The 27,384-nt window shown below is 34.4% G+C and overlaps 2 protein-coding genes across 2 annotated transcripts in view; one reads left to right on the forward strand and one right to left on the reverse strand.

Annotated features, from left to right (window-relative positions):
• Nucleotides 1-27,384, reverse strand: part of LOC133534439 (putative peptidyl-prolyl cis-trans isomerase dodo) — a 380,955-nt gene that overhangs the window by 230,710 nt on the left and 122,861 nt on the right. The gene's annotated exons all lie outside the window — the stretch shown is intronic.
• Nucleotides 2,240-27,384, forward strand: part of LOC133534441 (myosuppressin-like) — a 43,251-nt gene continuing 18,106 nt past the window's right edge. Inside the window, exon 1 of the mRNA XM_061873564.1 lies at nucleotides 2,240-2,333. Within this exon, the coding sequence (XP_061729548.1) occupies nucleotides 2,323-2,333 (11 nt within the window). The 5' untranslated portion in view covers nucleotides 2,240-2,322. The remainder of the gene's footprint in view (nucleotides 2,334-27,384) is intronic.

A 27,384-nucleotide genomic window follows, 5' to 3' on the forward strand; every position in this document is an offset into this window, starting at 1 on the left:
GTGAGTAAAAGAAAACTAGTAATTTACAAAATGACTGAAAATTAGTTATTTACACGCTGACTTAAATTTAGGACGTTATTTCGATTGTATGGGAGCGGCTTTTTGATGTATGTTCGTGTGCCTTTTAAGCTGTTAGGGAATTTATCGTGCGTGTACTGACATCAGAATGATATCTGAATGAGTCAGTTAGTTATCGTGCATTTCGCTCGTACAGACGCCATCAAATATATCGGAGCGACTACAGTGCTCACAAATATCTAAACACGCCTCTATTGTCAAAGCGTTAGAGTGCGTGTTCAGATATTTTTGAGCACCTCAGCCGCTCCGATATATCTGATGGCGACTGTACTTGTCCGTAGGTACATCTATTGGCGCGAGAGAGACGTCGGTACGATAACTAAATGATATCATTCAGATATCACGTCTTAGTCTGATTCATTACTTTCGACCTTGACTCTACTACCATGGCGGGCGGCCAATTCAATTGTTTCACGACAAACGTCAATCAAAAATTAAAAATGATATAGGATGACTGATGCGACGAAACGCATCAAAGGGGTACAGTATAGGGTTCTTCAAATAAAAGGTGTGCAAATTTTTAAAAGGTAGGCAACGCGCATGTGATATATCTGGTGTTGCAGGCGTCCATAGGCTATGGTGACTGCTTATCGCATGCATCGGGCGGGCCGTATGCTTGTTTGCCACCGTTGTGGTATTAAAAAAATTATATATGGGCCTTAGTTGCCTGAAAATAAATTATATTTAATTTAATTTAATTTTAAAGTAACTATATTGGCCTTACGAGGTTAACCTAAGTCTATATACGTAGCTTCATAAGATATCTATTTGTTATTTCAACGTTACACACTCATAAATATCGTAACCCCACCAACCAAGTATATACTTAATAATATTGATAGTAATATTATTTCGTCCAGTAAAATTCATATTGGGACTAAAATTTTTATTACAAAAGTATCATAAAACTGTAGTAGGTACATGATGGTACATATCCATATTATGTATAGTTGTAAAGAGTTATTTGGAGCTATGTTTTTACAATTGGCCCACAACAACGTGTATATGTACTTATGTAGGTTTGGTAATGAATGTTGAGAAGAGTGTAACGAATAATGATTATGTAACTATACGCACAGGCAAAAAAACGGCGGCGTAAATGTGTATACATTTAAAAGAGAAAATAATTCTCAAATAAAAAAAGAAATGTTTTTATCACTAGAAAAGTCTGTTTTGACCCATTTCGTGAAAATAGATATAATTTTAAAGTGTGGTACCTAGAAACAATTTAGTTCAAAGAAATAACTGTTATTTATGATTTCAGTGGTTGATTTCCCATTTAAGCCAATACATACGCTCTAGCAGACAGTTTCCAAGGCAACAAAAGCTTTGCTGAGGCGAAGCTAGTTGATAGGTTTACCTTTAATTGATTAAAATTTCAAAATAACCTACCTACATTTATAATTTGTCAATATCCTCATGAATAAATTTGACATTCTCATATTTATACAATAAACAAATATTTTATATCCCTTCGTATGTGTAAGCACTGATCAGTGCGCATGAATTTGAATTAATTGCTTAATATAATCTAATTTAATTTCGTTCGCACTGATCAGTGCTTACACATACCAGGGGTTAAATGTGTTTTCAATATAACTAGCAAAAGAAAAGTTGTGAAGTACCAAAATGACTTCGTGACGAAGAATTTTGATGTAAGATATAGGTAATATATAATAGATGGTTGGATCACGAAGTAATTCTATGAGGATTCCTATAGAAGTCCAGCGGCGGCATCATGGTTCCATTTTTATCACTTGTCACTATGCCCGTCACTTTCGCACGTACATCCTTGTTAGAACGGGACAGGTATGGTGACAAATGATAAAGAGCCGACCATCTTAGCCTTACAGAAGTTTTAAGTAGATAAAATGTGTATTCTTGGTTTGTACGTGATTAAAACTCAAAAAAAACACATACACATAAACGTATCCAGTTGAATTTAGGTTTAAAATCAAACAATTTTACTAGTAATAAATGATTCGAAACAAAATTGTGATATATTAAATCAAAAGTCGCATTGTGAAAGCTTTGACAGGATTAAACAATTCATCTCTAAGAACAAGCCTGCAAATAAATCATCATTAATAAAATAATGTAATACTATGGTTTGTCATTATGCATAATGTCCTATATAATATTGTGTTATGTTAGTGGTCGGTTGCTACGGGTATATAAGAGGGGAAGCGTGCGGCTCTGCGCGTCATTCTCGTAGCAACTTTCGTAGCCCGTAGCACCGTAGCAATGGCAATGGGGTAAGTCCACATTTCTTAATTTCTAAATGTTTCTTAAAACGTGTTATTTCATTGTTTAAAACTGTTTTATTCATATTTAGTGACGAACAATAATAGTTTAAAATTAACTATTAAAAAATAAAAACAGCACATACAATGTATTAATGCATAGGAAAATATTACTTCAAACAAACTTTCATATTCATTTACATTATAGTTTTTTAACAAGTTTCTAGAAAGTTGTAAAGTTATGCTTTAAACTTTGCAGACTCCTTTGCATTAAAAAAATATTCAATTAAAATATCTTTGGCTCTTCCATTCTGTTTAAAATTATATTCTATTCATTTTATGCACGGACTATAACCTATGGAGATAAGAAACTTCAACAGCCTGTAGCTGTTTTTAACTAAAAAACATATAGGTAGGCTTACATTATTCATATAGTTAGGCCCAAGCTATTGAATTTTTTTTCGCATCTCGAAACATTATACTTTGTTTGCATTTAAAATAAATAAACTACTCTTAATATTTAATGTAGTTATTCCCTAGTTATTTTTAGAATCCTCGAATTATATGAATATATTTTTTTGACTTTGCTCGATTAGAAAAAAAAAATACTTTAATACAATTTATATTTAGTGTGCCACTTAATACAATAGATAGGTATTTTTTTTGGTATTTAATTTAATTGTCCTCAATAATCCAAAATTCTAAAATGTGATTTTTTACGGCTTAGGTATGTTCATTTTATATTACTTAATTAGCCTTAATATAATTAATCTGAATTTAGACCACCACGTATCCCACAAACCAGGCAGGGCGATAAAATAAGGAATTAGGCGTATTAGGAACACCCATATTTTTTACATTCTGCAAATCTCGGCTTTTTGATAATTGGATTGTAAAACTGGCACATTGACGTACAATTAATTATTTTATTTTATACAAGTGAGCTAATTACAAAAGTTCTAAGTTACGGAGTTTAATATGACAAAATCGTCACTATACTTAAGGTTTTCAAGCCATAAATATGTGGATTCATTTGCGTAGTATTACTAAAGCTGGGAGAGATCATAGTTTAACTACTTTTTCAGATACACGTGGGAAATAGCCACGTACTATCAACTAAATAAAGTAAAAAACAAAAACAAGCAGACCAATAGCAACAGTAGATGGCGACAAATATATAATATTTTATCTATAATCCTTGGCAATTGAGGCGAGAACGATTTGAGGAAAAATTGTGCCGGAAGAAGCTTTGAGGCAAAAATCCACGAATCATAAATTACATGAAATTTGTGGCTTTCCCATAATCAGTGTTTATGGTGCCTGAATCCAGGACAGTATTCGATACACGCATTATGCAGTTGTTACTATGCTAAATACTGTAATATCTGTTTATGATAATATAATATAACGTTACATTTTTTTAAGAGGATTGGGTATCTAACATCTAAGTAAATAATTTTTACCACAAAATTCAATGAGTATAAAACGGACAAGGGCAGCATCCGCTAGGTGTACCCCCTTTATATTTCATTAAAGTGTCAAAATGGCTTCTACTTGTTGGCTTCAGCTCCGAGCACGCCTTCCAAAGGTCCGGAACACCATTGTTCTGTGATGGGAAAGCCATCAAATCCAATTCGGAAATGACATTAAAATTTTGATTCTCTCTGAAGACCAGAGGAATTTGATTTGACCTCAACTCTAATATCAGTTGAGATGACATTTTATTCGAAATGAAATGACAATTGTATTGCAGTGTGATTAATGCCAAGCAAACAGAGAGCTTTTTAAAATGTGTTTAGATAAAGCAGTTTATGTATATGTACAGAAAAAAATATTTGTTTAATGTGACTGCTATATAATGCCTAATCATGTACATAATACACTGCTTATTGCTTATATACATAATTAGGCATTATATTGCAGTCACATAAACAAATATTTTATTACTAAATGGATGTGATATTTGATTGATTATGGAATCACATCGAATATTTTAATATTTGCAAGTAAACGGGGCCCGGAGTTAAAAATAAAATAACTCAAATCTAAAATAAAGGATTGGATTCAAGACTGTTACGATGATGTTGGAGTCACTAATGATATTAATAACAAAACCTCATTAATAAAATAAAGAAATATTTTTTATTTCGTGACAGCAAACAGTTTATAATATGTTGGTGTCTCTTTTTAAGTATCGAGATAAGAGACATCACTAAATTCTTTTGCTGCCATTCTAAAGTTATAATCATTTCGTTGTAATTATTTCCTATTAATTACTTTTCTTCCTTAAGACGATAGTGGACGACCGGTTCTCCATATAAACATAGTCCCCATGTTAATATTATGTGAAATATTTTTACACCATTGATTGTATATTTATCATAGCTTATCATAGCCCTTCGTTCGGTTTTTAAGTTATTATAAGAGTTTTTTATATTTCTTTAATCTCTCGTAACTTTTATAATCATTAAAAATTGATAATAGTTAAACGTAGCGACATAGCTATAATATGTAAACATACAATAAATTGTTTAATAGTACATTATTGCAGAGGCCGGGAAAGGGCAATTCGTGGATGAGTTTTGATTTTTCGACAAAGAAGACGAATCCACGAATTGCCGTTCCTGCCGAGGCATATATATTAGTGCTTTTCTCCAAACATGCTAGGAAATCAGGTAAAATAATCATAATTTAAGCATCAGCACTCAAATCGAACCTTCACTACAAAAACGTCAAAAACAATTTCCCTCTTTAATTATTATTTTTTAAATTAAAGGCACAACTATTCTGACATTTAGTAGCATTCAATATGATTGTGCAATATAAACTGTATTTACACGCATGAGATTCTTAAAAAAATATATAAAAGTTATATAGTCTTTGATTTTATTAAGCCGTATTCGCACTATCATATACGACTCTATCCTATAGCTTGAAATGATGCTTACCGGGTTGTGTAGACGCAGCCCGCGGACATATTCATTGGCTGTTTGCGTTTTTCTTAGAGGATACATATTTTTAAAAAGTAAAAAACAATACAGTAATAACTTCCCGTCCGCTAAAACACGACAATAATGATTTGAAATTTTTTAATTGAAGTTTGAACATAACGAAGAATTTCCCGTACTATTTTTGCTACAATAAGGTGAACATTTCCGAGCATATTGGAGAAAAAATATTTTCCATAATGTCAATATCCAGGAAGGAAAATGGGGACTACGTTTGTATGTCTGGTTTAAGTATAAGAGCTGGTAATCCACTATGCTCTAAATGATTGAAGGTAGGCACCTATTTAAATTTAAATTCAAAATACGCAGTGGACGCAATATACGGATAAAATACTACAAAGGAAAATATTTTAATGACTTTGGTAAGATAATATTGGATTACGCTATTCGATTAAACTTTCAAGTGGCCAATGTCCAAAATTAAAGTCTTTTCTTTCCTCTTCTTTCTAAAGTTGAAATCGAACCTTTTCTACCCTCTTAATACATTTCTACCTTTTTACATATGTATATTTCGAGCTTATATATTATCGAAAAGAAAATAAGTAGGTACCCACGTGGTGTATTCAAGGTGCCTGGAAAGACACAGTGTTACTAATTGTAATTCCTTTTAGTAAGTTAGACCAACTTGATTTATTGCAAAACATGAGTAGAGTATGTTGCGGTCAAGCGTTTATTTTGATATGTACGGTCAACCAATTTGATTCCTAGGCCACTATAGGACCATGTCATAATGACTTCTACGACAGTGCTTATTGAGTGATGCATGTCATGTATAGAGTAGTTAAAGCGACAAGGTTCTATAGTGGCCTAGGATTCAAATTGGTTGACTGTACGTCAACATTTCTAAGGGTAGTTAATATTTATAGGCCCAAATGAACAAATTTTCATAGGTTTTACTAAAAATGTACGACTCATTTTTCCTGATAAAATAATACAGCACGTAAAAAATCTAAAATTAATTACACTCTGCTGTGGGGCTAAGATGGTCGGTTTTCTATCATATGTCATCATGCCTGTCTCATTCTAACATGTATGTAAGTGCAAATGTGACGCCGATGATACCGTCGCTGGATGAGGCTAAATAATAGTATTGTATACAATCGTGATATAGTAAAGAGTTTTTCAGTCGATTACAGTGTATAGGCAACGAAGCTTTCTGAGTTGTCTAAGTAAGGTGCGAGATGAAAAAGCTTGAAGCTATTGTATACAATACATTTTCTACGAGTTATCTAAAATAATACTTTTTTTACAACATAACCTAAATAATTAATAAAAATTGGTAAGTATCTCAGTAGACAAAAATGTAGTGGAGAAGACATAAACGCGCGTTGAATGCCCGTTGCCCGTTTAAGTAACTTCAAATGAAAAAAACTAATGCGATTGAAAACAAACTATAGTTTTTAGAATAACTACAATAAAAAGCGACTTTTAATTTAGATAATTGACAGTATTTTTTTCTGTAAGAGTGATAGGCAGCTTTTTCCTAGCACATTCAGTGGCAGCTTTTACGGACCCGTTTTTCATATTTGCCTGCATCAGCCCATCACCTGCTGGAATTTTTAATATTTTTTAGCTGTTTCATTCTTTTCTTTTAATACTCTTCGACAATTACCAAATGCGATTTTTGTACGAAGGAAATTGTATGATTTTCGACTTGGTCTAGATTTAATTCACGCAAATTTTCGATTACTTAAGCTATCCTAACCTTTGTACGCAGATCTGAACAGTCTTCGTAGTAGTGTCTTTGCTTAGAAACAAAATTACAGCCGTTTGAAATTTACAGTTTTTTATCGGTATAGGCCTTATGTCTTATCTATGCAAGCGCGGCGGCACGTGTTGGTCAAATACAGTTGACTACAGCGTATCGAAATTAATATTGTATTTGAGTTGGGAGCCCATACATGAAAAGTACGCAATTATAGTTTGGTGTAAGAAACCTTAATTCAACCATTACAGTCGACGAGTAGAAAATAAATATTTTGAAATCGTTTCATGGCACTGAAACCCACGCCCCGATCCTTGTTGCGGTTGTATTAAAAATACACGTCGTATTTTGTAAGTAAGCTGAAACGCAATTACTCACAATAGCTGAATTAGCTCATTCCAGATTAGGGTTCCATCATTAGATTCAGTTTTATTACGCATTGCTACATATTTTATATGTACACGTATCAGCCTCACTACAGATATTATTATAAGTGACATTAGAAAACCAGTTAAAAGTTGAAATTTGTCGCGCGACAATATAAACAAAATGTTACTTACGGTTGTCATGCGTGGTGGAGCAGAAGTATGAATATGAGAAAAATATTATTAAAAGTATATAATTGGAATACTTTATGAGTTTTTACCACTGAAGAGACTGCATAGGAATATAATGTTTCAAACATAAGGACTATGAATAGGTAATAGCAGCCTGTGTGAATTGACTCGCGGAGCATGCCGGGACACCTGTTGCTAGTTGGATTATTCATGCCATATTTCGTTGAGCGCTGAGAGTGTGGGCAACAGGGGCACATGAAATTCTCGTGTTCTCATATAATAAAATTGCAAAAAACAAATCGGGAAAACGCATAGATATGATTATTAGCGTAAAGGATGATGCATGTTAGAACGGCCCGGGTCAGGGCCGAGGCTACCGACACCTCATTTTCTATGACGGACGATCAGTGAACACGTGATGGTTTCTATAGAAAACTGAAGTGTCGTACGCCTCGGCCTGAACCCGGACCTTTAAGACGAGATGCATATTTGTTTTATTTCAGAACGAATTGCAGTCACTAATTTAATTTCATAATATTAGTGACGGTTTACAAAAAATAAACAAGTGATTTCTCTGTGTCGTGGTAGGTACTATTAGGTATTGGTTTCTATGTTTATCAGTCACGGGCCGTTCGATTTCTATTTATTAAAAGGCCTCTACGTTTAAGATTATCAGAGTCATTAACAGAGATATTCTTGGTATAACAGATGGGTAGATACAGAATGTCGCTTCACGCAATGCCTTCCTGCGTTTTAGTTTCGGAATTTTTAGGGGCCGTTTTCGCTACAAAATTACAGCCTCCCGACATCTGTCAGCCCTTCGCGTCTTGGCCTCCAGATTGCACTCGTAATTACGTGTTTTGTTTACAAGCTAGAAGTTTAATTTTATTACTATTTCTTTCAATAAAATCGACAAATGTAAATAAACCCGTCTTGTAAAATATGTTTTCAGTGTATTTTATTCCAAAAACTTAAAAATGGAGCACCTAACTTCATTTCGATGCTATTTTTTGGTAAGCAGCATCTTATATGGTTTTATGCCTGGTTAAATACCTTGTACGTTTTCTGAGTTAGTTACGCCTAACTACGGAATTGTGGAATTATTTTTTAAATGCGATACCTAGTGTACGCCCGTAATAGGTTTCCAGTATATCTAATTCCAATGTATGTAATGTAACTAATACTTTCTGTATGGCGCTTTTTTACATATTAACAGACAAAGAAACAAAAAAAAGATTTATTTCGAACTATAATGATTTGTGTGTAGCTACTACTCGCATAAATATTCGTCAAATATAATCTTCAATAAAAATAGTTAAAATTTTTGGAGTTACATGCCTTCTGTATGTTAAAATGGAAATTTTGAAAACCCCTTATAACATCAGTAAGCACCTTTTTAAGTATCGGAGGGATACCTTTAAGGTTGATTTTATAAGAGAGCAACTGCGTAAAATCACTTACCACGTATTTATAGCCCACTTCCGTGAACGGGTGTTGATAAAATCAGTATTTTATGCTGCCTTTAAATATAATAATACAATAAACATCGGTTCTAGGCAAAATAACACGCAATTGTTGTTTTAATTAGTATGTATTTCCGCAAAGTTCCAGGTAGGGATAACAAATATTCGTATTGCATCTTTTTCCTTTGATATACAAAACAAAAGGGATGCAACACGAATATTTGCCAAATTATAAAGCCAAGTAAAGTGTCAGCAATAGACAAGTTGTCAAATCTGGCTAAATGCACAACCTTGCAGTCACAAAAAAGTTGTTAAACTGTCAAGTTCATTCACAATCATGTTTGGGCTTTATCTGCTTAAGGTGGTTCGATTTTCATACAAAAAACAATCGCTATTTATTAATTAATTACACAATATTATTACATAAATAGTTGCGCATCTATCTACTTTCGAATATTCATTTGCGCTAAATTAATAGAAAAACTTTGTTTCATACAGAAATCATGCAATAATCAACGTTATATTTTTATAAATTTTACTCATGTGTGTGTGACAAATGTCGTGTACAAATACATTGCGGCGTTGCCACTCCATGCCTCGGCCGGCCATCGGCGCGACGTTGCGATGTTTGACGCGTTTATAGCTGACTCTGTCGACACTGACACTCAGTGTGACCAGGCGTACGATAATTGTCGTACATGTACGATAATTTGGGCCCCGGTATGACGTAATGTTCCAAAGAGCATTATCGTACACTAAAGTACTATACTTTCAGCCCTTGGATGATGCCACCTTAAAACTCTAGTAATTTGAAGCAAAATATGACACTTTCTCTCAGAAATAGGCTAAAATTAGTATCTTTTGGGTGTTCGGCTCCTTGGTGTAAGTTTAAAGTTTGAAATGTCACAATTTCCTGTATACCGTTTGAGTCTATCCCAAAAATACACAAACATAAACAGATTTTTTGCGCAATTTAGACGAAAATTGTCTTTTTTTTATTATTAATTGGAAATTTAAGCTTATTTTGCTAGACATTTTTAGGGGCTGCCTTTTTGATTGGCGTACGATATTTTTTTCAACGGTACAATAATATTGACACTCAAGTACGATAATTCTCTTCCGCTCACCTGGCAACACTGCTGAAACTTGACAGGACCTGGGGGCCTACCGCGAAAACCTAAATTCGCAAATTGCGGGGATCTTTCTCTTTTACTATCACTAGGACGTAATTAGAGTGACAGAGAAAAATGCCCGAAATTGACGAATTTCGATTTTCCCGGTAGTCGCTCTGTTGCTTGAGGTACTTGATAGAAAACAACGCTGCCGCATGTTCTGAATTGTGATTTTATGTGTTTTTGGATTGAAAATGATAGCAACGTCTAAATCAAGTTACAAAAATCATCGATATTCTGGTCCGCGAAAAACCAGGAAAAGTGTAACTGTAATTGGAGTCTACAAAAATGACCAATTCATAGAAAATATGACCTAGAAACTAGTTCACTTTTATAAAACTCAATTTTGCCCGAGATTGTACTTAGGCGAATACCTAAGGGAGCTAAGTGTATTGATCTTGAATAATTAGTTGGCTAATACATATATGACTCCAACATGATATGGACATTTACATCATAACTATTATACCTAGTTGGTTACTAAGTTCTGTTACTCGATTTCTTTCTTTCTTCCTAGCGTTGTCCCAGCATATTGCCACGGCTCAATGGAGCTTGGGGTCCGCTTTGACAACTAATCCCAAGATTTGGCGTAGGCACTAGTTTTTATGAAAGCCACTGCCATCTGACCTTCCAACCCAGAGGGTAAAACTAAGCCTTGTTGGGATTAGTCCAGTTTCCTCACGATGTTTTCCTTCACCGAAAAGCGACTGGTAAATATCAAATGATATCTGTTCTGAAGTTCTGTTACTCGATTTGCAACCTCTTTATTTCCGTTAAAACAAATGCTACCGAAAAAATAAAAAATGACATAATGTGGTGGATTTGTGAGCTATAATTATATACCACATATAACGCTTATCTCGTCGTATCTATAATGAATTGGGGCCTAAAAGAGAATCGTATTCCAATTTTTTGAAACGCTTGTATTACTTTCTATATTAACTAAAAGTTGCCTTAAAATTCAGCTTTTATACTAAAAACGGCTTTAAATATGTTCAATTAACAAAATATATTTTGACAGATGCTTTCGCGAACAAAACGCTCTTTGAAAATTGTTGACGTCACAGTTTATGGTTTGACACATAACTACATACATACGTAGAAGATACGAACTGTCAACTGATATTTGTCATTTGTTGTTAATCGCCTAACTGTCAACAGTGTCAATCCGAGAGTTGTGACGTCATCAGAATCTTCAATGACGTTTCGAGTTTGGTCACGTGATGTGTGCCAAAAGTTATTTTAAATTCAATTTTTATAAAAATATGGTCATTACAGGTCCCCTAAAAGCAGTTTAACATGTTCTTATAATCCAAAAGAATTTATTGGGATACAATTATGCCCTAAGATTTGTAGATGGAAACAACCCTATTGCGTTGCACAAATGTGGGCACCCGCCAAACATGATTTTGGGTGTGTCATACTCAGGGCTAACACAGATTCATTTCTGTGAAAAAAGTGTGAAAACCGGAAACTGGAAACCGTTCTCGAACCAATAGTGAAGCCCTTAAGCCACACCCTATTTCAAAACCAGCCATGGATCTTTGAACAGGACTCAGCTCCTGCACATAAGGCAAAAACAACTCAAGCCTGGTTTCGAAGGAACAAAATTGACTTTATTGCCCACGAAGACTGGCCGTCCTCCAGCCCGGACCTTAAGCCCCTGGATTATGCCATATAGCAGGTTATTGAGGAGAAAGCCTGTGCTAAACCCCACACAAATCTTAACTCCCTCAAGCGGGCCATAGTTAAGACAGTGACGGAATTAGACATGACAATCGTGCGTGCCGCTATTGATGACTGGCCTCGTCGTTTGAGGGCCTGTGTCAAAGCCAGAGGAGGCGATTTTGAATGATATTGTCATATGTAATTCCTGATTTTGTGTACTTCATTTTAATATATACTTTATTAAACTTTCGTTGGTATATTTTATGTAGATAAAGATTATTGCAGTAACAGAATTTAATAACCAACTAGGTAGAAAATAAATTGGATATGATGTGATCCGTTGAATGAAATTGACAATAAATAAAATAAATAAATAATTTTCTATCTCTAGGCATTGTGTGAAACTTCTAGTTGTGTCAAAATATCGGGAAATCAATAATATAAACAAACATGGTAAATATCTCATTTCTTTTTATAATGGTTATAAATAGAAGGCCATGCAATTTTGTAACTCACTGTAATTTAATTAAATGTATCGTAAAAAAATGTTTTAATTCTACTGTAAAATAGTACCTACTTTTTTAAAGGCTGGGCAGTAAGGGATTGCTTTAATTTTAGAACAAAACAGCGTTTTTTTTTTTTACTACCGGAAAATCTGACTTACAAATTTAGACTTTCTTAGGTTCATTCCACTTAGAATCTTCTCCACCCTAGCATTAAAATAAGATATCCTAAAATATCCATACCATTACGTCACATTTTAGTGTGAAAGAAATTACAATGTAAAACTAAAATTTCAATACAAATTTTCGGGTTTTTTTAGCACGAGGATTGATTATGCTAGTGATTCTGAGTTGGAAGAACCCAAAAATATCATGATGTGTGAGAATCAGATTTTTAATATTTTTATGGAAAACGCTCATATTTCTCATAAAATAATTTAATAATAATAGGTACTTGATAATACTGATAACAAAAGAAATTCTAATGAGTCTCGAACCCACATCCTCTTGCATGTATTTCCACGTACATACCGTAACGCCATTGAAGCCTACTTACGCTGTGCCAAATTGTCTACTACAAGGATCCCAGTAAGACTGTTTCAATGTGTGAGTGATACTTAGAAATAGAGTCAAGTAACATTCTGTCGACATTAAGGGGTAGTTTTTGTACAATGAAGTGTTCAATGTTTGTTGTAATAGTTCAATATTTATTTAAAGAGTGCGCTAAATATATTTTACAGTATAGAAATACCAAGACTACTCCACAAAAAAATTAAAACTCAAAATTTGCAATTGTGGCGCCATCTAGTGAGGTTTCAGCTTTGGGTAACCTAGTCGAACCACCTTAAAGTGCAAAATTTGTTTGTATTATTACGAATTAAAATTCAATTTAAAACTAAATTTGATCAATGACAGAATGACAGCAGTTTATTTATTTATCACATCGTTTCGACTTCTATATCACGTGACATCTTGGAGCGTTAAGGCGCGAAATTATACCACTAAAATAAATAAACTTGACTTTTTATTTAAAATTAATGAAAATTTTTTTTTTGTAATAATTAAGTATCTATCTATAAAATGAAAAGAGTTTTTAAAATTTGTCAACGTCCCTTAATAACCCGGGGCATTTTCGCAATATTCAGGGAAATACTATATTACCCGCTATGACGTAACGAGCGTAGCTGAAAATTAAAAGTTAGAAGTACTAATTTACCATGCCATTACTGGTCGTCGTTTGAAACAGTCGTAGTTAGCTTAGGATACGACTGTTACCGAAGTGTCGATATTGGCTAAGATTTTTGGCCCACTTGGTACTATCGCGTTTAAAGTTCATACTGTTCTATTAAATAAATACGCATTTTATTGCGCAAATTAGACGTAATAGTGGGGGCAAATGAAACGGGAATCAGAAATACATATAATAAAAATACATTTTATTGTTATTTTCCGTAATTCGATATATTTCATTGAATACGTAAGGAGGGTATATAGGTTAAGATAAATCTTCGTACAGATACAGCAGTAACAAAAGCGTTGCCGTTGTCAACGTCATTATAGCATTGACATATGTACGGCCTGACTTCACCTGAACCCTGAGGTTACGGAAGATAGAGGCAAGGAACAGAAACTCCTTAGGCAGAATTGTTGCAAAAGCGTCCAGCTGTCAGCTATAAATAATAGTTCCAAATCTCTCCAGAGTAGCGCTAGAGTAGCTAAGAACCTAGGCGTTATTGACGGAGTAGTCTATGATTAGATTTTTTTCTCAAGTATTTATTTATTTATTTAATCTTTATTGCACAAAAGATAAACAATCTTATAGTACAAAAGGCGGACTTAATGCCACGAGGCATTCTCTACCAGTCAAACCTTAAGTATTCTAGGTATTGTAGCGCCACCTATTTATGGGTTTTTGTCGGACACTTTTTGGTATATGGAGATTCTGTTCCTTGCCTCTACCTTCCATACCTGAGGTATTTTCACTTAGGAGTTATATTCAGTTTGCACTAAACTATTTGGTGGCTAGATAAGTCTATGCTCTACTTTGACACGACCTGCTAATATGTCATAGCGGTGCTATTTCAAATATCAGTAGTATTATTCATTATTTAGAGTCTGGCTATTGAAATATTACACAATATTTTGGCGGGAAATTCATAAAATCTAGGGCTGGTCACACTTTGTGTAGTAGGAATTATAGTTTTGATACTAGAAAATATTTTAGATTTTCTGTGCACACGTAAGATACCTAAGGAAATAAGTTAATATACGTTGACGTGCACTCAAAGTCAGCTCACGTAATTTCTACCTCTATGTAAAGTACAAAGACGTATATGGACATGTTTGTCCAAGATAATTTTATATATTTTATATTTTTATATCAATTTATTACTGACCAATCATTCCACAGATTTCTTCTAAATATTAGTTTTGAGTAACCCATTACGTTCCAGTGTTTTGAATTTATTGATATTTTCCTGAACTTCCAGTTTATCCGTTTCTTTACCTCGTCCTGTTCATGAGATTCAGGTATCAATAAATTCACGTACTTAATCAAAGTTATATGTAAATGTTAGAACTAGTACTTAAAGTATCAAAATATTAATAGAGCACCAATCTACTAAATTGTTTACGACTTGTGAATATAGCAGTTTCTCGTTATAGAACGCTTCACGTCGACTTCGCATATTATCGTAATTATTTATGAGCCTAAATAATAGTTTCCGGACCTCACTCGTATAGAGTCATTATTAATATTATTTAAAATAGACTCCTTATAAACCGAAAACAATTTGAATGAATGACATAAATTGACAACAGGCTTTTAGCTTTTTTTTAACCATAGACAATTGGTGATACTACATGGAAATATCTGTCAACAATATTTGGCTAGCCAGACTCTAGTTGTATGTACAAATACGATTTTAGTTTCATTTACATATCAGATTCGGTCTATTTTCCTTTAAAAAATCATATTAATTTTACAGAATAGTATACGCTTTTGTGTAGGTATAAAAGTTTTTCTTGTCACAAGGATGTATTGCAGGATTTCCCCAAATTCCTGTTATATTTAGTGATTCTATTTTTACCATCATAATCGAGCAATTATTACGATTAATTTCAAATATATATTACACGTATACGATCAATTTGACGAGGGGGCCCTCTCGCTTAAGAAAATCGTCTATCTCCTTGAATGTAGGTAGCACTTATTTTTATGACATTAAAGTCAGAAGAATCTACATATCGTACATATACTTACCTACTGCCAAGTTCGCTTAGCAAAGAGGTGTTAGAAGACTCTCAGGGAGGATGTGCTAAGCTGTTTGCCCTTCTTTCAAGCTTCAAGGCAGGAAACTTGAATACACTGCTATTTTTCAATAGCATCGGGCTTAGTCACCTTTACTTCCTAGAAAGCCGAATAGTTACAAAACAACATTTAACACAGCGATGTAAATTGCATTTTGATATCATTGAATGTGTTCTAATTTCGGCAATAACCACTCTAAAAGTCGCAAAATAATAGGTAACAATACTTGAATACTTTGTGCATGTGTTCATATTTTGGAAAGAGGAAAATTTTCTGAATAAATATTAATAATGAAAATTATGGTATGGTTTATGTAACATGATGAGTTACGTATACTGCCTTTGAATTATTGCCTTAAAATAACCCTCCTTTTATGAGAAGGCGTTGTGAATGCAGGCTCTTTTCTTTTACACTTTTTGCTTTTTTTAGGGATTGGTACCCGAAGGGTGATACACATAAAATGCTTAAAGTTGACGTGTTATAAAAGGAATTTACTGATTTAAATTGATTTTTTGGAATCTTATTTACACACAATAAAAACCGGTAAAATGTGAGGTTGTGAGTAACACAGAAAACGCTGTTAAAAACTTGTGTAGGTAATATAAAAAAATCTTCAAAGCGCGAGTCGCAATGGGCTTGGTAAAATTTATTTCAAACGGATCCATAAAACAGAAAACGTCTTGCATAACGAGTCTCATAACGAGTTTGTTAGCGGATTAGCCTGTGTGTACAGGCCTTTATTGGCCGCTTTATGAAGGGGCTATTGTGCCCACCTGCTTAGATCCATATATCTTAACGCTTTGATCTAAACTACGCTGGAGAAAATGGTTTTCGATTGCAGATATTAAGTATCCTACCATATTTAATATACATACAAGCTGCTGCTGAAGCAAAGTTGTCAAGGTGCAGTATAGGTTATGAAAACGGTGTTTTTAAAAGTCATAGCATTTTATGGGATCATAACCCGGCTACCATAATAGTATTTTATGCAACAGTTGTATAAGAAGGGTCAAAAAAGGCGAGTGGCGTGAGTTACAATGTGAGCCGGAGCCGAAGGCGTAGGCGAACATTGTAAAGGAATACGCCACGAGAATTTTTTGACCTACTTATACAACGTTGCATACAATATTTTTCCTACGAGTCAACAAAAATAAATCTTAATTTAGGTAAACAAATTACAGCAAAAGTATATAGCCAAGACGCGCGAGCATACCTTGTTACGCGCCCGGCCCGCCCCGGGCCGCGGCCGGCCGGTCGGCGACACCTCCTCGTAACTCATGAGGCCCTGGTACATGCTACTTGCTAAATTAATTTTTTGGACAGTTTTTTCTCAATTTTGGCCACCGTAGCCTAGGGAGACTAACAAGCAACGCTAAGCGGTCTTCGTAGTCTATGGGTGTTGCTATATTACGGGTGTCACATGCGTGTTTCTGACTTATGAAGTAATTATTTTTACTATGCAACCAAATGAATATTTTGTAAGTTGGCATCAATTCACTTAGTTTAAAACTGTATTCGTTTTGGTTTTGTTAGGTTGGTAGCCATTAATCGCAGTAACATTATAGCTTATAAAAGCACAAGAGCTTTTATGAGGAATAGACAATATAGACTTTTCTTGAAATCTTTTCTGTATGTTCTTATATTCGTGTTAATGAATGCATAAATGACAGATAACAGTAGAGGAGTAGGAAAATTTAATTAGATACCTTGAGGCCTTTCTCGAGGCACTGTATCTACTAACATAATTGAAAACCAGTAGTCAATTCCACTAGATTCACACCGCTCGTATTTAAAAAATAGCATTTCGCCGTTTTCCACTGATTTTCGAGTGACAAAAACGAGCTTTCGAAATTTTAAAATCGGCCCCCTGAGATTTTGAGTTTCGCTCGATATAAAAAACAACAAAATATGCACAAAAGCTAAAAATACGAAAAATACCTACTTCTGAAAATCGGCAATATGTTTTAGGGAGCGCATCGACAACTTTTTATTTTATTTAAACGAAATAAATAATAATTAAAAAACATTATATCCACGCTCCTGGGAGTCCGGGCACGCACTTCCATCTCGCCCACGCTTACACTCAGTGAGAGTGAGAGAAGAACCATAACTTTCTGGGCCTTAAACTTCCGTGCCTTTAAATGAAAACGTTCACATTGCTGAAAGTTTCGCTTTTTGTGCAACTATCTACCGTAGTGGTTAAATCTCAGTACGAGAGTTAAACCAAAACTTTGCTATAATTCTACTCCCTCTGTCTATAACGTCCAGTTTTTACTCGTAAATAAGTAAATAACACTAGGACATTTAAATTACCAGATGGGCAAAATCGGCTACCCAAAAAATCATGAAAAGGTACAAAAAATTTAATTATCGGACATATCGTTAAAAAAAAGCAATTTGTCTAACATTTGATACCTTAACATTTTCCCTAAATTAGGGGAAATTACCCCATTATCACCTGCTGGCAACAATTTACTTGTCAAAGGCATCTAAATTCACATCGCTTTGAAAGGCAAATTGCTCGTTACGGCAGTTTTGGAGTCGGCGAGGCCAACACCGATACTGTTTCGTGTGCGTTTAATGTTAGACAAAAAAATTATAATTTGACTAATTCATTTTGAACATGTTATTTATTACATACCTATAGTTGTGTGTGACTCATCTCTTGTTATGTATCTCCATAGCACATCAATCAATTATCATCCATCCTAGTCACTTATATGGGTCAACACACATTTTAGAAAATACTGGCCAAGAGCATGTCGGGCAATGCTCATGGTGACGCATATTTTTTTCTTTCGGGGTGATTATTGCCGAATACATTGGTTCGGAGCGATTATTTCCGAAAATATTAAATGGCTGTTGGATACTTTTATTAGTTTTAAAAGATCTATCCAACGACTTCCCTTATCATAGGGTTAAAGTGAAAAAAAGGCCATACCCACTTTACAAGTAGAGCCGGTACCTACCCTAAACTTACCTTTTTTACAGTTTTTATTGTAGCCTTTGTCGCCATGATTGATTTATAGTCTGGCAAAACCAATTTGTCAGTAAATAAGAACAAAAAAAAAACGATTGGTACTCATCCTTATCTTTTGGGTTACTAGCGTAAGACAAAGACAGTATGATTCGATTCTCTCTGTCAGACAATTTCGAAATGAGACAGTCCCTGCTCCTTGGCCAAACTATATGTATCCATGCCAAATTGCAGCTTTCTAGTACTAACGACCATAGAGCCAAGCTGCGGGCGGACAGACAAACAGACGGACATGCGAAACTAGAAAGGTTCTTAGTTGACTACGGAACCCTAAAAAGGTCACTTCTGTGGACAATACAATAAAAAATAACGACTATGGTACATATAAGTCACGTATTTTGTATTTGAGCCTCAAAGTAATAGAAAAATATCTTGCAGGTACGAGTAAGGGTGCAGTTCAAAAATTAGCTTTTGATTCTAGTACAGGATAGGAACTTTACGATGTCTACAGGGAAGACATGAACGAGAAGCATACAATAAAATTTGTGACCCACTTATGTTGTTAAATATAAGTAAACTTCACCAAACGTAGTGTACGGCTGACAAAGTTGTGAACCTTGCCTTGTCATGTAAAAGTTTTGTGACGCGGGTCCCGAGGGTACTTAGGTACTATTCAAAATTCATACTGAAGTCAAAACGAAGCCAAATGAAAAATATCGACACGTTAAACTTTTTGATACGCACATACTCATGCTGACTATTATTTTTAATCCCCGACGCAAAAATGTTACATGTTTGACGCCAATGTCTATCTGTCTGTCTGTGGCATCGTAGCTCTCCAACGGATGGACTCATTTCGATGCGGTTTTTTTTTGCGGTGGTACTTAGCTAATTTTTCATAGAAAACGATCCAACAATTGAACTCTTTTCCAAAATTATGGATTTTGTTGGCACATAGCGCAGGGGGTTTTATATATTTCATTTAATCGTTATTATTATCAGAATATGTTAGTAGTAGATAACTTAGTGTCGACGAATTTGTGCGAGTAAGCATAATATGCAACGATTGTGACCGTTCATATAATGCATATTCAATGCAATCATGTAAACATTTACATATATGAATTACTGTCTAATCGAAAACGTATTTATAGACAAAAGCAATTCAAAGACAGTGTATTTTCAGCTTTCACAGTTTGACAATTCAGTTTGTTACTATTTGAACTACCGCCGAATGTCTTTGTAGATCAACACAAGTTAATATAAGTTCTAAAATCCTAAACAAGTAAATTAATATTGGTATGTTCAAAGGATGGTTATTAGATACAATGACGTCACAAAGCAAATAACATGAAAACACATTTTATTAAACCGCAAAAGCTAGGTTGTGGGCGTTGTGGCTGCCAAAATCAGGATTCAGATGAACTCCTAGTTAACATGGGGGACACACATTTTTTCACTTTGGAAGTGTCTCTCGCGCAAACTATTCAGTTTAGAAAAAAATGATATTAGGAACCTAAATATCATTTTTGAAGACCTATCCATGAACGTATGGGTTTGATGAAAATATTTTTTTTTTTTAATTTTATGTCGTATTAAAAAAAACTACTTACTAGATCTCGTTCAAACCAATTTTCGGTGGAAGTTTGCATAGAAATGTATATCATATATTTTTTTTAGATTTTTCATTCTGTTATTTTAGAAGTTACGGGGGGGGGGGGGGGGACACACATTTTACCACTTTGGAAGTGTCTCTCGCGCAAACTATTCAGTTTAGAAAAAAATTATATTAGAAACCTCAATATCATTTTTGAAGACCTATCCATGATACCCCACACGTATGGGTTTGATGAAAAAATATTTTTTGAGTTTCAGTTCTAAGTATGGGGAACCCCCAAAATTTATTGTTTTTTTTTTCTATTTTTGTGTAAAAAACCTAATGCGGTTCATAGAATACATCTACCTACCAAGTTTGAACAGTATAGCTCTTATAGTTTCGGAAAAAAGTGGCGGTGACATAATCGGACAGACAGACGGACATGACGAATCTATAAGGGTTCCGTTTTTTGCCATTTGGCTACGGAACCCTAAAAATGAGGGATTTTTTATTTTTTTTATTTATAAATTTCAGCTCATTCCGGGAACTGTGACCCTTTCGACTTTCGTCTGATTCTCCCATAGGTACAATGTATGAAAGGTGCATTTTATTTTCATAACAACAGCATATAATAATGCTGTATAAACATATTACAAAAAATCTCCTTGCGAACAGAAAACTTCCTCGCGTTAGCCCAGCATTTTGCCCAGCTCATAGGAGCCTGGAGTCCGCTTGGCAACTAATCCCTAGAATTGGCGTAGGCACTAGTTTTTACGAAGGCGACTGACATCTGACCTTCCAAACCAGAGGGTAAACTAGGCCTTCTTGGGTTTAGTCCGGTTTCCTCACGATGTTTTCCTTCACCGAAAAGCGACTGGTGAATATCAAATGATATTTCGTACATATGTAAGTCCCGAAAGAGTCATCGGTATGAGCCGGGGTCTGAACCCGCGACCTCCAGATTGCAAGTCACACGCTCTTACCGCTAGGCCACCAGTGCTTTTTTTATAGAAAGAAAGAAATAAAGAAAATACATTTATTTAACGCCACAACACATTACATTTGGAAAAAGAAGAACATACAGAGAAAGAAAAACATTGGACGCTAAAACACGAGTATATATAGGAATTTCAGATGCAAGTCGTCACGGGTTGCTGTTACAGGAATGAGTTGAAATTTTATTTCAGGGCGTTTTGGGGCAGGCTAATTATATTTAGAAGGTACGCGTTGTTAATTGTTAAAATTGTAAAATAAGGGACACACTACTATAAATTTCAGATATAATTATTAAGTAAATATTTATAAAAAAAAAATACACATTCTCACAAAACAAACGTCCTAAAGTTTTAAAGAAAGGAGCTATTCATTTAATGAGTGAATAATTCCACTAATCCAAACCAGTAGAGATACGCTCATTACATTTGTTACACTTGGGCCAGGGGAGCGTTGTGAGCTGTCAGAGACTTCAAATTATGAGACAAATGTGTCAGCTGCAATGGGCAGCGTAAAATGGACAGGCTATGCTCGTAAAATGAAATAGCAATGCAAACAAAAATAATAGTTTACTAATTTGCATTCGAAGTTTTAAAAAAATCTTTTTTGTGAATCAGTATCTTGTATCCTTACTGTATATCCACAACAAGCTGTGTAAAATAAGATTATCTTCACGCTTTGCTAAATACGTTGTATGCAAACATGTTTTTGTGTGTTCCCAGATTGTTCAAAGAACAACACCAAAGCATGTCGCCTTTGTAAAGCACTCATTCTTTATCTAATTTGTATATATTCCATTTTCATGCTCCATGCCTTTGTGCACCTAAAGGCCAATTCAAACTTAGATTGTGATATCAAAATGATATTTAAATGATGTCTGTCGCCCGTGCGTCTCGGTCGCACCAATACATGTACGGACAAGTATGAACGCACGTGCGACTGACATCATTTAGATATCGTTTTGATGACACAGTATAAGTTCGAATTGGCCTCCTGCTTACAGTTTTTCGACAAAGATTTTGTCAGCTCAACTTAGACTAAGGTAAAAATATATATATTTAAGAAAATTTGTCAGTAATTCTCGTTGAAAATGTAAGTAAAGCATCGAGTTAAGAAACTTTATTAAATAATTCATTAATACTGTATTTCTATACTGCAAACTAATAACGCGTAAGAGCCAACCGCTACATATAAGGTACCTTTGCCCGCAGAACGTCACAATTTATCAATTTATACATAAAACACTTATGTAATCATCTCTAGCAGCCCATAGAACTATAAAAATTGGCCGTTATATTTGGATCAATAGCATTAGAAAGGAGAATAGAATTTGTTTCGTTTTAAAATCGAATGAAACAAAACAAAAGAAACTCTGTTCCAATTAATAATGATTTAAATTTAATTGGAGGTATTTTGTACTAGTATTAGGACCGTGGGACGCTAGAGGATATAAATTTGCAAATATTGTTTTGCAACGAAAGTGCAAGGGAGGCAACGCGCTATAAAAACAAGATACTCGTAGGTACTTATGTTAATTACATTTCTCTTCAAAATATTAATTAAGTACGTTTATTTACTACAAGAGTAACATAGCCGTACAGTGGAGGATGAATATAATTATTATTATAATGCGGCATAACGGGTGATAAATGTTTTCGATATTTTGTTAATACTGGGAAATATATGCATGATAATTATTTACAATACCATGCATGTTAGAATAGGGCCCGTTTTTAGCTTTTTGACGCCGTTTAGATATGTATAAAGTTCGAATAAGACCTTTGGACACACAGGTGTAATCTAATTTTAATTATATGATAGGAAGTCGATCTAGATTATATACTTTTTCCCCATATTTAAGTTAGAACTATAAAAAAAAACACAACACGTTTTCGCGGAATTTCTTGTTTCGAGTCCATGTTAACAAAAACAAATGATAGAAAAAATAAAATAATTGAAATTCAAGAACCTCAAAAGCAGTAACCACAACTTTATGATATCATTTTCTATGATGATGAATGATATCATTTTTTTGTTATCATCTGTTAGAACAATACGAGTAGGTTCTTGCATCATCAGTTTTTATATATAATCGTTGCTCAACGATCGAGTGCTCACTAGAGATATCTTATATTTACAGTTGCTACATATACATAATTGGCAATTGACAAATATGCACTGCGTACTCTCGTACGTGCCTATACCTAAGATTTTATAACATAGAAATTAATCCAAAAAAAGTGTATTCTTCTTTAGTTACCTATGTACCTTAGCTTCTTTATTTTGAAATGGCAACCAGTTCACTACGTTAAGCAATACTTATAAAATGTCTTGAAATTACGCAACCTGTTGCTAAGTTGCCGTTTAATTAATAACTGATCAATGAATGAAGTCAACCGAAATTAAGATCTCTGGGAAATTAATATTGGCGAAATTTCATAAATATGTTTATCTTGTACGGTTCAATGAATTGATTGATAATATTGACTTATATTTGTAGTACGTACCGTTAATATTTATGTTTTAAGTTTTAATGCTCAAAAGAAAATCTGAACAAATCAAAGGTCAGCCAACCTTTAAGCAGGAAGTAACTAACAAGCATAAAATACAAAGTAAATTTATAAACACAAACATTATAAACATACGAGGGGCAAACTGAAAGTTAAAATAGAGAAAACAATAAGTAGTATTAGGTATTACACTCTTAATTTTAATGAGTCTACCCTCTGGACTTATCTAAGTCCAGAGGTTAGACTTACCCTAATCGATACGTCCTATTCATCTGAATAGGACGTATTGATACGTCCTATTCATCTGAATAGGACGTATCGATTAGGGTATTTCTAACCTATGTAACAGTATTAACGGAGAAATTAATGATTTACGATTTAATACTTCGGAACAACCTTTATGTAGATACAGGGTAATTAAAGAGTATAGTACTACAGTGCTATAGTGTCACTTTAATCTTATCGTCATTGTGAATGACTCCTACGTACACTCAGTACGCTCCTATTTATTGATGATTTATTTCAACTAATTTAACTTTAAAAATATGTATATTTTTAAATTTTTATATAATCAAATAATTTACCATATTAGAACATTCCTGAGAAGGAACTTTACTCGGGATCTCGGTCAATGTCCAGAGAGTAGAGACACGTTGTGTAACACTGACTTGGCAATGCCCTCGCAAACACTTGTAACTTCACCTCCACAACAGAGGGTCTACCGCGAACCAATTTCGATACGTTGCCTCCCTGTCACACTTACATACAATTGCGACAGAGAGGCAATACGTCGAACGTGGTTCGCGGTAGGCCCTCTGTAATCGTCTAGCTTCTCCGCCATCATACCATCGACGGTGACGGTTACTTTTTTACGGCTTTCCCGCCAACTCAAGGACACACGAGATAGCGTATGTATGCTATTTAAGCCACTCGCTTAATCGCATACACTACATAATATTCATTAGGATGGGATCATTCTAGAACGCATTCTCCTAAAGCCCTTTATTCGAATTGACTGAATTTTACACTTATTTATGCCAAAGTCCATACAGATGTCTGATGAAAACGATTGAGTGATATCTGCAAAGTTGTGAATATCTTTTAAACTACTACTATAGAGCTTTATGTCATCCATGTACATTAGGTGGGATAAGGAGTGCGAGGTGTTTCCGTACTTAAGTTTACGCTTTTTTATTATTATTAAAATAATAAGGTTAAAGTCGACATCTCATAATATAAGCTATTGTTATTTGAGGGGTGTGATAAACAGTTGTATTTGTTGTTTTGTATTTTACAGCCAGGGAGTCGTTTATTTACGTAGAGCGCTGACTATTTTTATGTTTATCATTACCAAATTATTATTTAGAAAATCTAACATATTTAATTCTTGATAAAAACTCCCAGTTACTAATCATCTCTACTAACAATGGTTATTTTAACAGGTACATATAAATATGAATACTTACCTATGTCGTGTTTTTTTTTTCATGGTTCTACCGATTTTATAATTTGGCAGCTAGAATACAAATTATCCACACCGTTCTATATGTAAATGCGAGCTAGATTCGAGGTCAAAATATTTTAGGCACCATGTTAACAGCAACTTCATTTTTTGCAACAACCTTAAATCTGGATTTTAAATCATACTACTTACTTCATTAAAAATTAAAAAATATAGGTATCATCATAGCAATGTTTGTGGTCGCAATACGTCCAGTCATTCCCTGAGGAAATTCCGTTCGTTGGATAGAATCAATCAAACTTTGTTTAGACATATATAAGTGCAAACACATTTGCTTTATTTATTTTTTAAATAATTCTAAGTAGGCAACTGAGTTCCTGTTCGTTGTTTAAAAATTGCGTTGTTGTTATACAAAATATCGGCAATAAAAAACTCAAGTTCTGGGAATGTATAGACTGCTTTATTTTTACGCTAGAGGAAATACCACATACTGAATCCCACGGGCACTTTATGAATTCATATATAAGATTATGTAGCATGGTTCTAAAATGTTACCATGATCTCGCAATCACTTCACGCTGTAAACACACAAAAACATAAAAAAATATGTATTTGTAAGCGAAAGGAAACAGTTAAAGCTAGGGGTGTGCTCGGCATATTTATTGTGCTGGCAATTAGTTCACAATGTAATTAACAAGGGCTCGTGGTAACGCATAATGTGAACGCAGCCTAATTCATCATGGCCGCCGCAGCTGTCACTTTTTGGCGCGCAAAGACTTTAAATGAAGAGCAAGTTTGGATATTGTTGAAATTGTGTTTTGACTGTTAGTGTTACATTGTTGTTTAGCTAGTTTCTTCTTAGAGATTAATTATTAACACATTCCCAACGACCCGCCAGGCGTACGCACTCTTCGCCAGAAATGGATTTTTCCCTCGCCTCCTACCTCGTAGCGTATAGCTCGCGCTAGCAGTGAATGTGTTAATCTCAAAGTTTCACTTCCAATTGAGGAGGGATTTAAATCTTCTCGGATCAGAGGTGTAGCGTTAGAGCCGATGTATCTTTATTTGACGACCGCATTGTAATATGCCTCCTTGAATAATAAACTATCTATATCTTTATCACTCGTCAAACACGGTGTAGTAACTGCAATATTAATTTTAGTCTTAGTTAAAAAAAACAAGTTACTAAAATGCGATTTATGTGTATGAGTATGTTCTCTAGTTTGTTTTGTTAGGGTTAGGTAATAATCCAGTCAGTAAGGGGAAAAGAAATTGTAAATCATTTGGTCGCGATTTATAAAGGCATGATACCTGAAACCTCTATTTGCCTAATAGCCTGAGAACGATAATAGGTTACTGATTTTTATAAAATGCGACCCAGATATCTAGAAAATAAATATACACTACGAAATCACTCAAAAAATAAATTACGTATTATCTTGACACCGTTTAACTGCATTAGAGGGAGATGTAAATATTCTGGCTGACTTTTACGATTGTCGTGGTATTAAGTTTCAAGGGCTTTTTTATCCTGATTGATCTACTGTGACTTTATTGAAAACCGCTTTGAATCTAAGCAATACATTTTACTTATTTACCAATTTAATTTCACCTGACATTGATAGACCAAGACGTATTCTGATGGACGCGCTTTAATACAACTAATTCAGACAAGTGTGCGTAAACTGAGAAACAAATAAGGATGTATTTGGACACTACGGGGGCATCATGGGGCAAATAAAGGCCGGGGTGACAGTCGCCTGATTTACTTCGTATTAAAGGTGTCGGGCCAAAGCCGGTGGACAGACGTGGAATAACTTATCGCAGTGTAGGCGCTTTAAAAAACTGTTTTGCTGTATTCGTTTTTAAACCACTGTAAGTCTGAACTATAATGGACATAAATGCACTCTTATCAATTGCAAGCTCATTTCATTTCATGAGTTGCTGTGCTAAGTTCAGTTCATAATTATATTATTTACCAGGCCAATCCGAACGTGCACTGACATCAAACCGGTATGAGAATGATATTGGAATCATATCAGTTATCTCTGAAACTAGGCCTAATCCAGAAAATTTTATATGACATTTTAGTTTCTAAATATTACCAGGCATGCTTAGTTAAAATGTCTCGCAATGCT

Source organism: Cydia pomonella, chromosome 2 (genome assembly GCF_033807575.1).
Source record: "Cydia pomonella isolate Wapato2018A chromosome 2, ilCydPomo1, whole genome shotgun sequence".
Lineage (NCBI taxonomy): Eukaryota > Metazoa > Arthropoda > Insecta > Lepidoptera > Tortricidae > Cydia > Cydia pomonella.